This window comes from Megalobrama amblycephala, linkage group LG3 (assembly GCF_018812025.1).
Source record: "Megalobrama amblycephala isolate DHTTF-2021 linkage group LG3, ASM1881202v1, whole genome shotgun sequence".
Lineage (NCBI taxonomy): Eukaryota > Metazoa > Chordata > Actinopteri > Cypriniformes > Xenocyprididae > Megalobrama > Megalobrama amblycephala.
Genome location: NC_063046.1, coordinates 29,754,166 through 29,766,117, shown reverse-complemented (window position 1 = coordinate 29,766,117; position 11,952 = coordinate 29,754,166). Strand labels below are relative to the sequence as shown.

Sequence of the window (11,952 nt, the reverse complement as noted above, 5' to 3'; positions counted from 1 at the left end):
CAGCAGATGTTCTGTAGTAGGCCTACATAAAATGGAGCTGCTTAAGCTGAACCTGATGATACGCTTTTCAAAATTATTCCTCTGGAAGCAAGAGAACAGTATTTTCTATTGCAAAAAGAGTGTGTGTCAAGTAAACGTGCTAGCCTATAGCAAATTTTAAATCTCCTCAACCAAAACAGAACTAAGCAAAAATCTGTGACTATATATATCAAAGCATACCTGGATCTTGGAGACTGCACATAATGTCAGGTTTGCATTAAGTTGTGTTTTGCTGCATTCAGTGACTATAGAACAATATTCATTTGCTGGACTCAGTCACTGGCATTTAGCTAAACAGCCTACACTGAGCCATAGAACAATATAATTTTTCCAAACATTTAGTACACTTAACGTTGGGACAGTAACACAACTTATAGCAGCTTTAAAAAAAAAAAAAGAAAAAAAAGTGTTCAAAAGAAATTTCATGAAATAGTAAATGTACCATCTTGATGTTTGATAGTTGTGCTGTAATTTTTATTGCATGGATGTTCATAGATACATGTGAAGTAAACCTGTCTGGAGCACTAGCTGTGGCACTAATGATCCTCTAATTGCTCTGTCTGCATTGCATCACATCTCTCTTACTGTATTTCAGTGGCATTCATCTTATTTTAAGACATACTTCTGGCTTTGATACTGCATAATAGCATCACATACACTCTATACAGGTGGAATAACTAATATTCCTCATCAAAAGCCATCGTCTCTTAAACTTACACCAGAGAACTGTGAGCATATCAAAACTATTAGGAAAATTGTTCTTAAAAAAAAAAGAAAGAAAAAAAAAAAGTCAAGTCACAGGGGAATTACAGTGTATGAAATAACCTTAGGGTACACCACCCTACTGTTTATCTGAAGAACTGCAATATTATTAATTTTAAGAGAACAGGCATCGCAATACATCAAGTTCCAGTGGAATGGCAAAAAATGAAAAAAATAAAAACAATAATAATAATTAAAAAAAAAAAAAAAAAAAATCAAAATAATTCACCTTATCTCCCTTTAAGTAGACCAGCCACAAATAAAAATTAAACCACTTTTTCAATGTCTCTGTTAAAATGTACTTTCAGAAATAAACTTGGTCACTCAGTTGTTATCGGAAAAAGGGTACTTGACATTCAGAAAAAAAATAAAAATATATATATATAGCACACTACATGACAAGCAACAATCATGTTTTGCCACTCAGCCCTAAGACAGAACACAAAACATATCTGGCCTCTATGGTCAGCATATAGAAAACCACTGTCATTGATAAAAATAAATACATTAACAAATACAACTTATTTTGTGATGGGCAGATCATTCAGAGAAGCAGATTGAAAACCACAGCTGTAGTGTTTGTCAAATTTCCAGATCAGCACACTTTTCTCCTCTAGCTGACAGACAGTAAAGCTCATGTTAGCACAACCGTTCTCACACACACACACACACATGTGCATAGAATTGTGTGTATTTCCAGATGTACAGTCAACTGCTAACACTCTACCTCTCTTAATTGCCCAACCACAACATTACAGAAACAATTTAACAGCAGAAGAGGCTGATGATAAGTGTTGGCAATTGAACCCAAACCCATACATAGCTGTGAGGAGCCGTTTTTCTATTAATGTGTGTACATCTATAGCATGGCAAAATCTGAACAATACTATAAAAGTATTAAGAAACCATTTTCATGTTTGATAATATTTTGGGGGTATTTTTAGTTTTTTTTTTTTTTTCCTTTTTTCTTCCTTTTTTGTATCGTTTTCTGTTTTCTTGTACAAATATTTGTATAATCTGTGTACATGACAAAAAAAGAACCACTCTTCAAAAAAGAAAAAAACATGCATAATTTCTCAATACTAATTACATTTTCCTGTTTTTTTTTTAGACATTTAAAAATCTTTGCACTTTCAATATAACATTTTTATGTAATTTGAGTCGTCTTCCTTTCTTTTTTTATTTCAGTTTTCCTCAGTGAGGCAAAAGTCCAGGGCTTCAGGTATTGCTCAAATTGAATTCTCTCTCCTACATTCTCTGGTCCTCCACATCTCCAGCAGAGCAGTACAGCTCCTCTATGGGCAGTGAGAAGAAGCTGTGCAGAAGCCAGTGGAGTTCAGGCCTAAACTCTCCCACATGATTTCAATCCCATGGCCTACGCCCCACTTGAATTATTCCTTTTTTTTTTCCTTTGTTCTTTTCCTTTTCCAGCTACAAAGTCACACGCATCCCTTGAACAGCGGGACATGAGAGAAAAATGATACCACCAGCACCCTTCAGTGGTCAGAGAAATTAAGAGCAGGTGTAAGTCTGCAGTAACAGCTCCCCCTATCTACACAGGTCCTCGTGCGCTACCTCACGCTGAGGTTTCCTCTTCTTTATGAGTTTTTGAGACTTGCTGTTTTGCTGCATCTTGTTGGGGTTGCTGTGTGTCCCTTGAGCACTTTTGTTAGCAAGCTGTCGGCTCTGAATAAAACAGGAAAAAAACAAACATGACATTCATATTAAGGTAATGAAACATTAACACTTTACATTTGAATTTAACATCAGCATTAGGTATCATTTATTAATCTGTTAATTTATTTATATATTGTTGTTTATTTTTAATTTGCTGTCAAGGTTTGCTCATAATATATTCATGTTAATGCCAGGTTTATTAGAAAGCTGGATTAGGACACTGGCTAAAACAGCAGTAATAAGCTAAAAAAATGAAATAAAAATAACAACTTGAAAATACAATTTAAAATGCTTGAAATGTTATAAACTAACAACTTGAAATATTAACAAAGATTAATTATTGCAGATTAATTCATGACACCTAATCAGTTCATTAACCAATGTTGACTAATGCTAAAAAATTGAATATTAATTAATAGTGTTACCAATGAAACAGATACTGAACCATGTGTCTCAATTATAGATACATATAATCAGTCACTTCTAACAGGTTCTTACTTTATTGCCCTTATTAGTGGGGGTGGGCATTGTTGCTGAATGATTTTGTGATCTGTGATTTGACAGATTCCTTTCTGTATTCTCACTGTAAGAGCCCCGCCCACCCAAAGCTTTCGCTGTCTTACAGGGCGTCCCATCAGAGTCCTGCAGAAAGCCAGTCAAAAAAAAAACTTTCTATTTTTCTTTGTATTTCACCAATACAGACAGAGTAAAATCATTATGTTGTTGTTGTTTTATGCCAAATAAGCATCTAATGCCATTTCCATGGCAAGAAAGAAGGTGAAATCAGTTTTAAAATAGATCTATTATTAATCTAACATTTTTAGGTGTGTCCAAAATGTTGAAAGTGGATTTGCATGGGTATGAAGTACTTACCGCATCACTTGAGCTAGAGGCAGTTGAAGATTGCGATGACGACGATGATGGTGATGAAGGAGAAGAGGGAGAAGGAGAAGATGAGTTGGATGACACTTTGCTTCGGGACACAGGAGGAAGCCCCACACCATCCTCTGAAAGGTTATTATTACACTCATCAAGTTCCTCAGGCTCAACTAGCAGTGTGACATCATTTGCTATAGAGAAACAAAAAAAACGAATATTCAGCTGTCTAGAGCGAGAGATAGATCAAAATGAGCTCAGAAATAATGTCTTACCATTACAGTTGAGGACTGACTCATTGTTGCTCTTCTGACCCCACTGTGCACTGATCCAGTCACGGTACTCTGCTACTTCTTGTGTGACACGGATTATTCTACCTAGAATACTGTGGGGAAAAGAGAAGACCAATCATGAAACCTATCCTGAGTAGATCCTGATTTTACCACACTTTTGTCAGAGATTTTTTTCTACCTCGGACTGTTAAAGGTGCCCTAGAACTTTTTTTTAAAATATGTAATATAAGTCTAAGGTGTCCCCTGAATGTGTCTGTGAAGTTTCAGCTCAAAATACCCCATAGATTTTTTTTAATTCATTTTTTTAACTGCCTGTTTTGGGGCATAATTAGAAATGAGCCGATTCAGGGTGTGTGGCCCTTTAAATCTGGTGCTCCACGCCCCAAGAGCTCACGCTTGCCTTAAACAACATAAAAAAAGTTCAAACACCTAATATAAACCTCAAAATGGATCTTTACAAAGTTTTCGTCATGCAGCATGTCTAATCGCGTAAGTAAAGTGTTTATTTTGATGTTTACATTGATTCTGAATGAGTTTGAGGCTGTGCTCCGTGGCTAACGGCTAATGCTACACTGTTGGAGAGATTTATAAAGAATGAAGTTGTTTATGAATTATACAGACTGCAAGTGTTTAAAAATGAAAATAGTGACGGCTCTTGTCTCCGTGAATACAGTAAGAAACGATGGTAACTTTAACCACATTTAACAGTACATTAGCAACATGCTAACGAAACATTTTACAAGACAATTTACAAATATCACTAAAAATATCATGATATCATGGATCACGTCAGTTATTATTGCTCCATCTGCCATTTTTTGCTATTGTCCTTGCTTGCTTACCTAGTCTGTTGATTCAGCTCTGCACATCCAGACATTAATACTGGCTGCCCTTGTCTAATGCATTTCATAATGTTGGGAACATGGGCTGGCATATGCAAATATTGGGGGCGTACACCCCGACTGTTACATAACAGTCGGTGTTATGTTGAGATTCGCCTGTTTTTCGGAGGTCTTTTAAACAAATGAGATTTATATAAGAAGGAGGAAACAATGGAGTTTGAAACTCACTGTATGTCATTTCCATGAACTGAACTCTTGTTATTTAACTATGCCGAGGTAAATTAAATTTTTGAGTCTAGGGCACCTTTAATATTTGATTTTACAATATTGTCAATTTGCAGTTGTTTTTCTGTCTTTTTTCTCCACATTTCATTGTATGGCATGAGCTATGGATCTATGCTCAGAAAAAAATGTAGGGACAACTAAAACCACACGTATGCAAAAAATATACTCTGGGGGGCCTTAATGTGTCAAGATGAAATTTTATACATACATGCACAAATATGTTTATGTACATATTGCCAATGAGAGGTCTGTAATCTGGGTTAGAACAAAAAAAAAAATTAAGAAAAAATTCACATGCTTATTGATGTAAACTAGGCAAAAATACAGGGAGTGCAGAATTATTAGGCAAGTTGATTTTCTGATCATATTTCTTTCCCAAGCACATTTTACCAATTCCAATCCACATCAATCTTAATAACTACTATTAATATTGTTTTTAATCATTTATAAGTGATATATAATTGTTCATGAAGGCTGGAAATGAAAAATGCCTTATATTCAGGTGTGCAGAATTATTAGGCAAGTTTTCTTTTACAGGCAAAATGAGCCAAAAAAGAGATTTAACTCAGACTGAAAAGTCAAAAATTATTAAATACTCATGAGAAGGACGCAATACTAATGCAATACTAGAAATTGCAAAGTTAAAGCATGACCAAGGGACAGCAAAATGCTCATTGGGTCAGCGGGGTCAGACAAAAACAGGTGGAAAAGAAAAGACACATGTTAACTGCAAAATAATTAAGAATTAAGGTGAAGAATTATGTGTGAAACCATCAGGAACCCTTTAGTCTCCAGCGCCACCATTTTCCAGAGCTGCAACCTACCTGGAGTCTCCAGAAGTGCAAGGTGTTAGGATCTCAGAGACTTAGGTTAGCTAAAGAATCCTAAAAAATGACCCGCACTTGATAAGAATCACAAGCTGAAGTGTTATAAAATACATGAAGACTGGGTTTTAATAGGGCTTATAGACAGACAGCTTGAGAATGACTCCTGATGGGCCAACACCACATCCTCTTGTACCACTGTTTGAAGAATTTATCCAGAATCTGGCAGTAAGGTGTTTGAGTTCACTTTTAGTCCATCTCTTATCCTGAAATGTCTGTCTTGCAGAGATGGACTAAAAATGATCTTCCAAAACTTACTGCCAGATTCTGGAAGATAAATTCTTCAAACAGTGGTACAAGAGGATGTGGTGCTGGTCCTTCAGGAGTCACTCTCAAGCTGTCTGTTTATAAGGCCTATAAAAACCCAGTCTTCATGTATTTTATAACACTTCAGCTTGTGATTCTTATCAAGTGCGGGTCATTTTTTAGGATTCTTTAGCTAACCTAAGTCTCTGAGATCCTGAGACCTTGCACTTCTGGAGACTCCAGGTAGGTTGCAGTTCTGGAAAATGGTGGCGCTGGAGACTAAAGGGTTCCTGATGGTTTCACACATAATTCTTAATTATTTTGCAGTTAACGTGTCTTTTCTTTTCCACCTGTTTTTGTCTGACCCCGCTGACCCAATGAGCATTTTGCTGTCCCTTGGTCATGCTTTAACTTTGCAATTTCTAGTATTGCATTAGTATTGCGTCCTTCTCATGAGTATTTAATAATTTTTGACTTTTCAGTCTGAGTTAAATCTCTTTTTTGGCTCATTTTGCCTGTAAAAGAAAACTTGCCTAATAATTCTGCACACCTGAATATAAGGCATTTTTCATTTCCAGCCTTCATGAACAATTATATATCACTTATAAATGATTAAAAACAATATTAATAGTAGTTATTAAGATTGATGTGGATTGGAATTGGTAAAATGTGCTTGGGAAAAAAATATGATCAGAAAATCAACTTGCCTAATAATTCTGCACTCCCTGTAGAGAAGTTCTTCAGCAAATAAATACAAATAAACCATGCAATTATTAGTGACAGAGACACGTTATCTATGATAAGATATATCATATTCCCCCTGTCATAATTCAAGGGAGCTTGAATAATGTGGTCCTAGTGTCTATACTACATATTACATCATGGCTCAAAGTTTCTCCATCAAAACATCATACCAAATGTATCGGACATATTGCTCAGCTCTAACAGCTAAGAAAACAAAACACACACATCTCTTACAGTTCTTTTTGTCTCACCTCTCTGACTTGTTGTTGGGGTAGTACTTGGCGATTGGGGATACAGCGTGACTTAAGACAACATAAGCGTAATCAAAAGCCTCTTTCACCTGCATCGCCCCATATGAACTCCGCCCGACATCATTTCCTGTGGCACAGAGACACACAGAAACAAATGATATGAATCAGAACATCTTCACTACAATCTATGATGCCATTTTCATATCAGCTGAACTGTTTAAAATAGTGTGTGTATAAGGGTTTGTATGTGTACCTGGCTGCAATGGATCTTCAATGTAAAGCATAGAGGGTCTATACCCATCCAGCATGCCTTTCTGCACTTCATCTTTGGCCACGTATGAGCCACCATCTTTGATCCTGATCCCTGTCTTCAGGTAGTTAAAATTCCGTCCGTACAGCTCAAAAAACTCAATCAGCAGTACACCCAGGTTTGAGTTTGAACTACACACGTCCTCTCTATAGTGCAGCTGGGAAATAAAATAGCATTTAGAATTGTAATGAAATTGCTGTGTTAGCAAAAAGCCTATAAACAATTTCCTTTAAACAGGTAATTTTCACTTTGAATGTAAATCTGCCGAGGCATATACCTCTGGTGACAAAAGCAAGATGATATTCACATAGAGAAGCATTACATCATTTTGCAGTGCATTTAGAGTTGTATTCTAATGTAAAATGCTCTTTAAAAGTTTGGGGTCAATAATATTTAAGTCTCTTATGCTCATCAAAACACAGTTAAAACAGTAATATTGTGAAATATTAAAGTTTAAAGTAAAAAAACATTTTTTGTTTTGTTTTTTTTCCCCTGCATTGAAAATATTTTGGCTACCAAAATGAATCTTTGTATTTATATATTTATATGTGTGTGAAGCAATCTGGGAAAACCCATCGGATGTCGCGATGGATTGTTTTCAGTAAAGTCAAAAAATAGGTCGGATGTCACTTTTTGGTCAAAATTGGGTTTTCATTAAATTATCATTCTATAACATCTTGTCTATCATCTCTGAAAATATCTTTGCAAAATTCACCTTTTAAGCGCAGAAAAAAATAGCGATTTATAGTGGCAAGTCTGTAAAAAAAATTAAAAAAAAGAAATGGCTATAGCTTTCCCTCTCTTAACACTACAAAGACAGTTCACTTATCAAAATAAACCACATAACATGTAGAATGAAGGTGTATTAATGCAAATTTCCGACCAGTCCTGTATAAACTACAGCACACAAAGATTTTTTTCCTAATACAACGTTATTGTGAAAAGGCGGAGCAGAACAACGGCGCTATGAACACACATGTTCTAATTATGTGTTTATGAGAGGTTGAATTCAAATCAAATACTGCCAAACTGCCCATACTACTTCTGAATAGGATGTCTACTTCATAAAATGTATGATAATATGGAAATATATTGCTCACTCAAATAAAGGGAGGCGCCCTTAAATGGTCAGAAATGGAGCTTGGGTGTCATCTAGTGAGAAGGTATGGTACTGCGCCCAAACAAAATTTTGTTTTATGATCTGTCCTGACAGTGATTATTTTTTATTTCATGAATAAATAGGATAAGTTAATATTATAAGCTGTTTCTTTGCATTTATTTTGGATTTATTGTCAGAACGTATTTTAGGATACTAGTGAGAGTATTTAAATGAATATGTAGAAGTATGTTACCTGTAAGAAGCTGACAGCCATGAGGAACAGACTGTATGATCCGATTCCGCCCGTGAAGACTTCATTCAGCTCCCTTTGCAGTAAAAACTGCTTCAAAACCAGCACCAGGTATGGTAACACAGGATATTGCTGAAACACACACACACAAATACACACAAGTAAGAACATGAATCTGTATAAAGTCAAGAATAGGGGAGAGCCAATACACTGGTCAAATTCGGCCGTCTCCTTGTTTTGTTTTAACATGTTTATAAATTATCATGTGCTCAGGAGGTGATGGTAAGGTCTTCTGCTTGCTTGCATACACATACACACGCATATACACATACATACATATATATATACACACACACACATAAAGAAACGGAAAAAAACAGACAGCAAGGTTCAGATTTTTACCTGCCGTCAAAATGCACAAAAAGTTGTTTTTGTTGTTTTAACCTTTGTAAATTATAAATTAAATATAGAAAATTCCTTATTAAAGCTACAAAAGTTATTCCGTCAAGAGCAGTGAGTGATTTTTTTTTTTCTTTTGTTCGATTAACATTAATGACAGATTGTAGCAGGTTTATTCGGCTGCTGTCACTTTAGAACCTGCCTCACATGACGTAGATCTGTCACATATTCCATTTTATCAAAGCTCTTTACTTACATTCAAGTCTTCATATAACTCATTTAAAGGTCCCGTTCTTCGTGATCCCATGTTTCAAACTTTAGTTAGTGTGTAATGTTGTTGTTAGAGTATAAATAAAATCTGTAAAATGTTAAAGCTCAAAGTTCAATGCCAAGCCAGATATTTTATTTAACAGAAGTCGCCTACATCGAACGGCCAGTTTGGACTACATCCCTCTACTTCCTTCTTTAATGACGTCACTAAAACAGTTTTTTGACTAACCTCCGCCCACAGGAATACACAAGAGTTGCGTTTGTAGAGTGTGTTTGTCGCCATGTCGTCGAAACGCTGTTATTTCCAATCACCGGGTCTGATTCCGGCTCAGATTGATAGGGTAAAATTAAAGACATGTTTACAATAACACTGAGCGCGTGCATCTCCACGTTATGGTAAGAGGCGTGACCTTTCCGGGACCTTTCCGCTAAGCTGCTGTCGAATCACAACACAGGAACCGCTGGCACAATCAGAACTCGTTACGTATTTCTGAAGGAGGGACTTCATAGAACAAGGAAGTCATCAGCCCGTTTTTATGACAGTGGAAACAGCGGTATACAGATAAGTAAATTATGTGAAAAATACTGTGTTTTTTTACACGCGAAACATGAACACATGTTATATTGCACACTATAAACACAATCAAAGCTTAAAAAAAATACGAAAAACGGGACCTTTAAGACTCATTGCTTGTGAGAATACTCGACAAAACAGGCCTTTTGGCATAATTTTGTGAATTTTAGTCCATTCAAACGTTGTCTGAAGTTCTCTTGTTTGTCTTGAATGGTTTAAAAGCATTTGTATGAATAAGAGCGTGATCACGTAACGCTAGCCAAAGGATGATGGGAAAAATCGGATGCTGCGTTAATTGCATTAAATATTTTTAACGTGTTAAACGGAAAATATTAAATGCATGCACTGACACGTTAATTTTGACAACCCTAATATATACAGACAGACATACATACACATTCGCTTGCACCATCTGCATGATATGGCCTCTGGTGACAATTAGAGATGCACCGATGTATCAGCCAACAATCGGTATCGGCCGATAAAAGCTATTATTATCACTATCAGCCATCGGCCAATTGTTTAAAATGATCAGGGCCGATTATATCCTGTCAATCAAAAGGATGAGGAAAACCGTGTTCAGACTGCAACTCATACATACTGTGTGTGAAGAAACTCACTCGTGTTGAATTTTAAATCATTAACAGTTTAAAAATAGTGATATTAAAGCAGGCTCTTTTTGACCCTATGAATCACCCGTAGTTCAAGACAGGGTTGCCAGGTCTGCGTTTTTTTTCCTACATCAAATATTATTTGTAGCGCCTCCCATCCAATAAATCACAAAAAGCTTTGTGCTTTATTACTTCAGATAAGAATAAAAGTTTCAGTTTTCAAATTCAGTCCATTTTATCATGAAATTCAAACAATAAATGGCTTTTGACGCTCTTAAATGTGACGTGTCAGATCGCTGTAATGCCTCAGTTCAGGGCAGGCAGCAGAGCAGAGCGCGAGACTTTTCTTCCTCTTCAATACAAGTTATATCTCGAAAAACATGCATGAACATCAAAGGTATGTTGAAAGATATGGTACAAATTACCAGAATGTCTCATGTAATCACTTTATTTGTGTTACAACCACGGAAAGACGTCAATAAAACAGCTTGTGAACAATATGTCAGTCACATGTCACATTTACCTCAGGAAAGTTTTCCACTGTTCACAGTTCCTTATATATCTAAACATAAAAAACACTAGAGAGGAGCTTATTTACTGTCAATTATATGTTTGTGTAAATTTGCCATGAAGACAAGTGCTTATGAAAACTACCTTTTGTGATACTAATACAAACATTTCAGTTTTTATTTAAGTGTAATTATTATATATGAAAATAAACAGCAGCTAAATATGATACCTCTGTTGTTAACAGTAACCTCTAATATTGTAACTGTACCAAATGAGAGGGTTCCCTGTAATAGTTTGCAACATTATTTGAGAGAGATTTTTTATTTTTTTTCCTGAAGATAAACCAAACTATTGCCATCGGCTGTTATAATTCTGAATAATCGGCTATCGGTATCGGCAGAGAATTCAGTATCGGTGCATCTCTAGTGACAATCCAGTGTAGGTGGTTCAAATTAGTTTCTAAAACTTAAAAAGTTCCATTCAAAATTCATTCCCCATTAATTCAGCAATTAAGTAAGTAGTAGTTAGAAAACCTCCACACTCACCTGTTTGAAGTCCTTAATGAGGTTTGCAGCTTTTACACCACTCTGTACATTAAAGCTGATGTCCACTTTTACCTCTGTGTGTGCGTCTGTCAGTTTAATGATGGGGACCTACAGACACACAGAACATTAAAGACAAGCCGGGATCTCTGACAGACGGAAAAAACGCCCAACACACGTGTATGACACAGCAGTGCTCGTACCGTTGCTTTATCCAAAACTTTGACCGAGTTTTCATCTGCCACTTGTCTTTTGCGTAGCGCCTCTTCCAGAGTCCAAAGAGGTAAAGTCTCCCAGTTACCAAAAACCACCAAGTCTATATCACTGGTATAAAGAGAGAGAACACAGAGGAGAGAAAGTTTTAAATAAGCAAACAGAAATCATTCTCCTCTTAAGAAATAAATACTCCACTAAATGACAAGTCAGTGTATTGATGTTTTAGAACAATTTTGATGGCTTTTAATAAGCACCCAAGTAAAAATGTTAAG

General features: G+C 36.0%; 1 protein-coding gene across 3 annotated transcripts in view; it reads right to left on the bottom strand.

Annotated features, from left to right (window-relative positions):
* Nucleotides 1–491: 491 nt before the first annotated feature.
* tent4b (terminal nucleotidyltransferase 4B) overlaps nucleotides 492–11,952 on the bottom strand; it is a 31,684-nt gene continuing 20,223 nt past the window's right edge. Inside the window, exons 4-12 of one of the 3 annotated variants that reach the window (XM_048185006.1) lie at nucleotides 11,668–11,788; nucleotides 11,468–11,575; nucleotides 8,562–8,690; nucleotides 7,153–7,366; nucleotides 6,900–7,026; nucleotides 3,630–3,739; nucleotides 3,352–3,485; nucleotides 2,977–3,120; nucleotides 492–2,487 (exon numbers count right to left, since the gene is read on the bottom strand). In XM_048185006.1, the coding sequence (XP_048040963.1) occupies nucleotides 2,350–2,487; nucleotides 2,977–3,120; nucleotides 3,352–3,485; nucleotides 3,630–3,739; nucleotides 6,900–7,026; nucleotides 7,153–7,366; nucleotides 8,562–8,690; nucleotides 11,468–11,575; nucleotides 11,668–11,788 (1,225 nt within the window). In that variant the 3' untranslated portion in view covers nucleotides 492–2,349. Of the gene's footprint in view, nucleotides 2,488–2,976; nucleotides 3,121–3,351; nucleotides 3,549–3,629; nucleotides 3,740–6,899; nucleotides 7,027–7,152; nucleotides 7,367–8,561; nucleotides 8,691–11,467; nucleotides 11,576–11,667; nucleotides 11,789–11,952 lie in introns of all 3 variants that reach the window. The other 2 variants (XM_048185004.1, XM_048185007.1) reach the window with 2 other exon arrangements.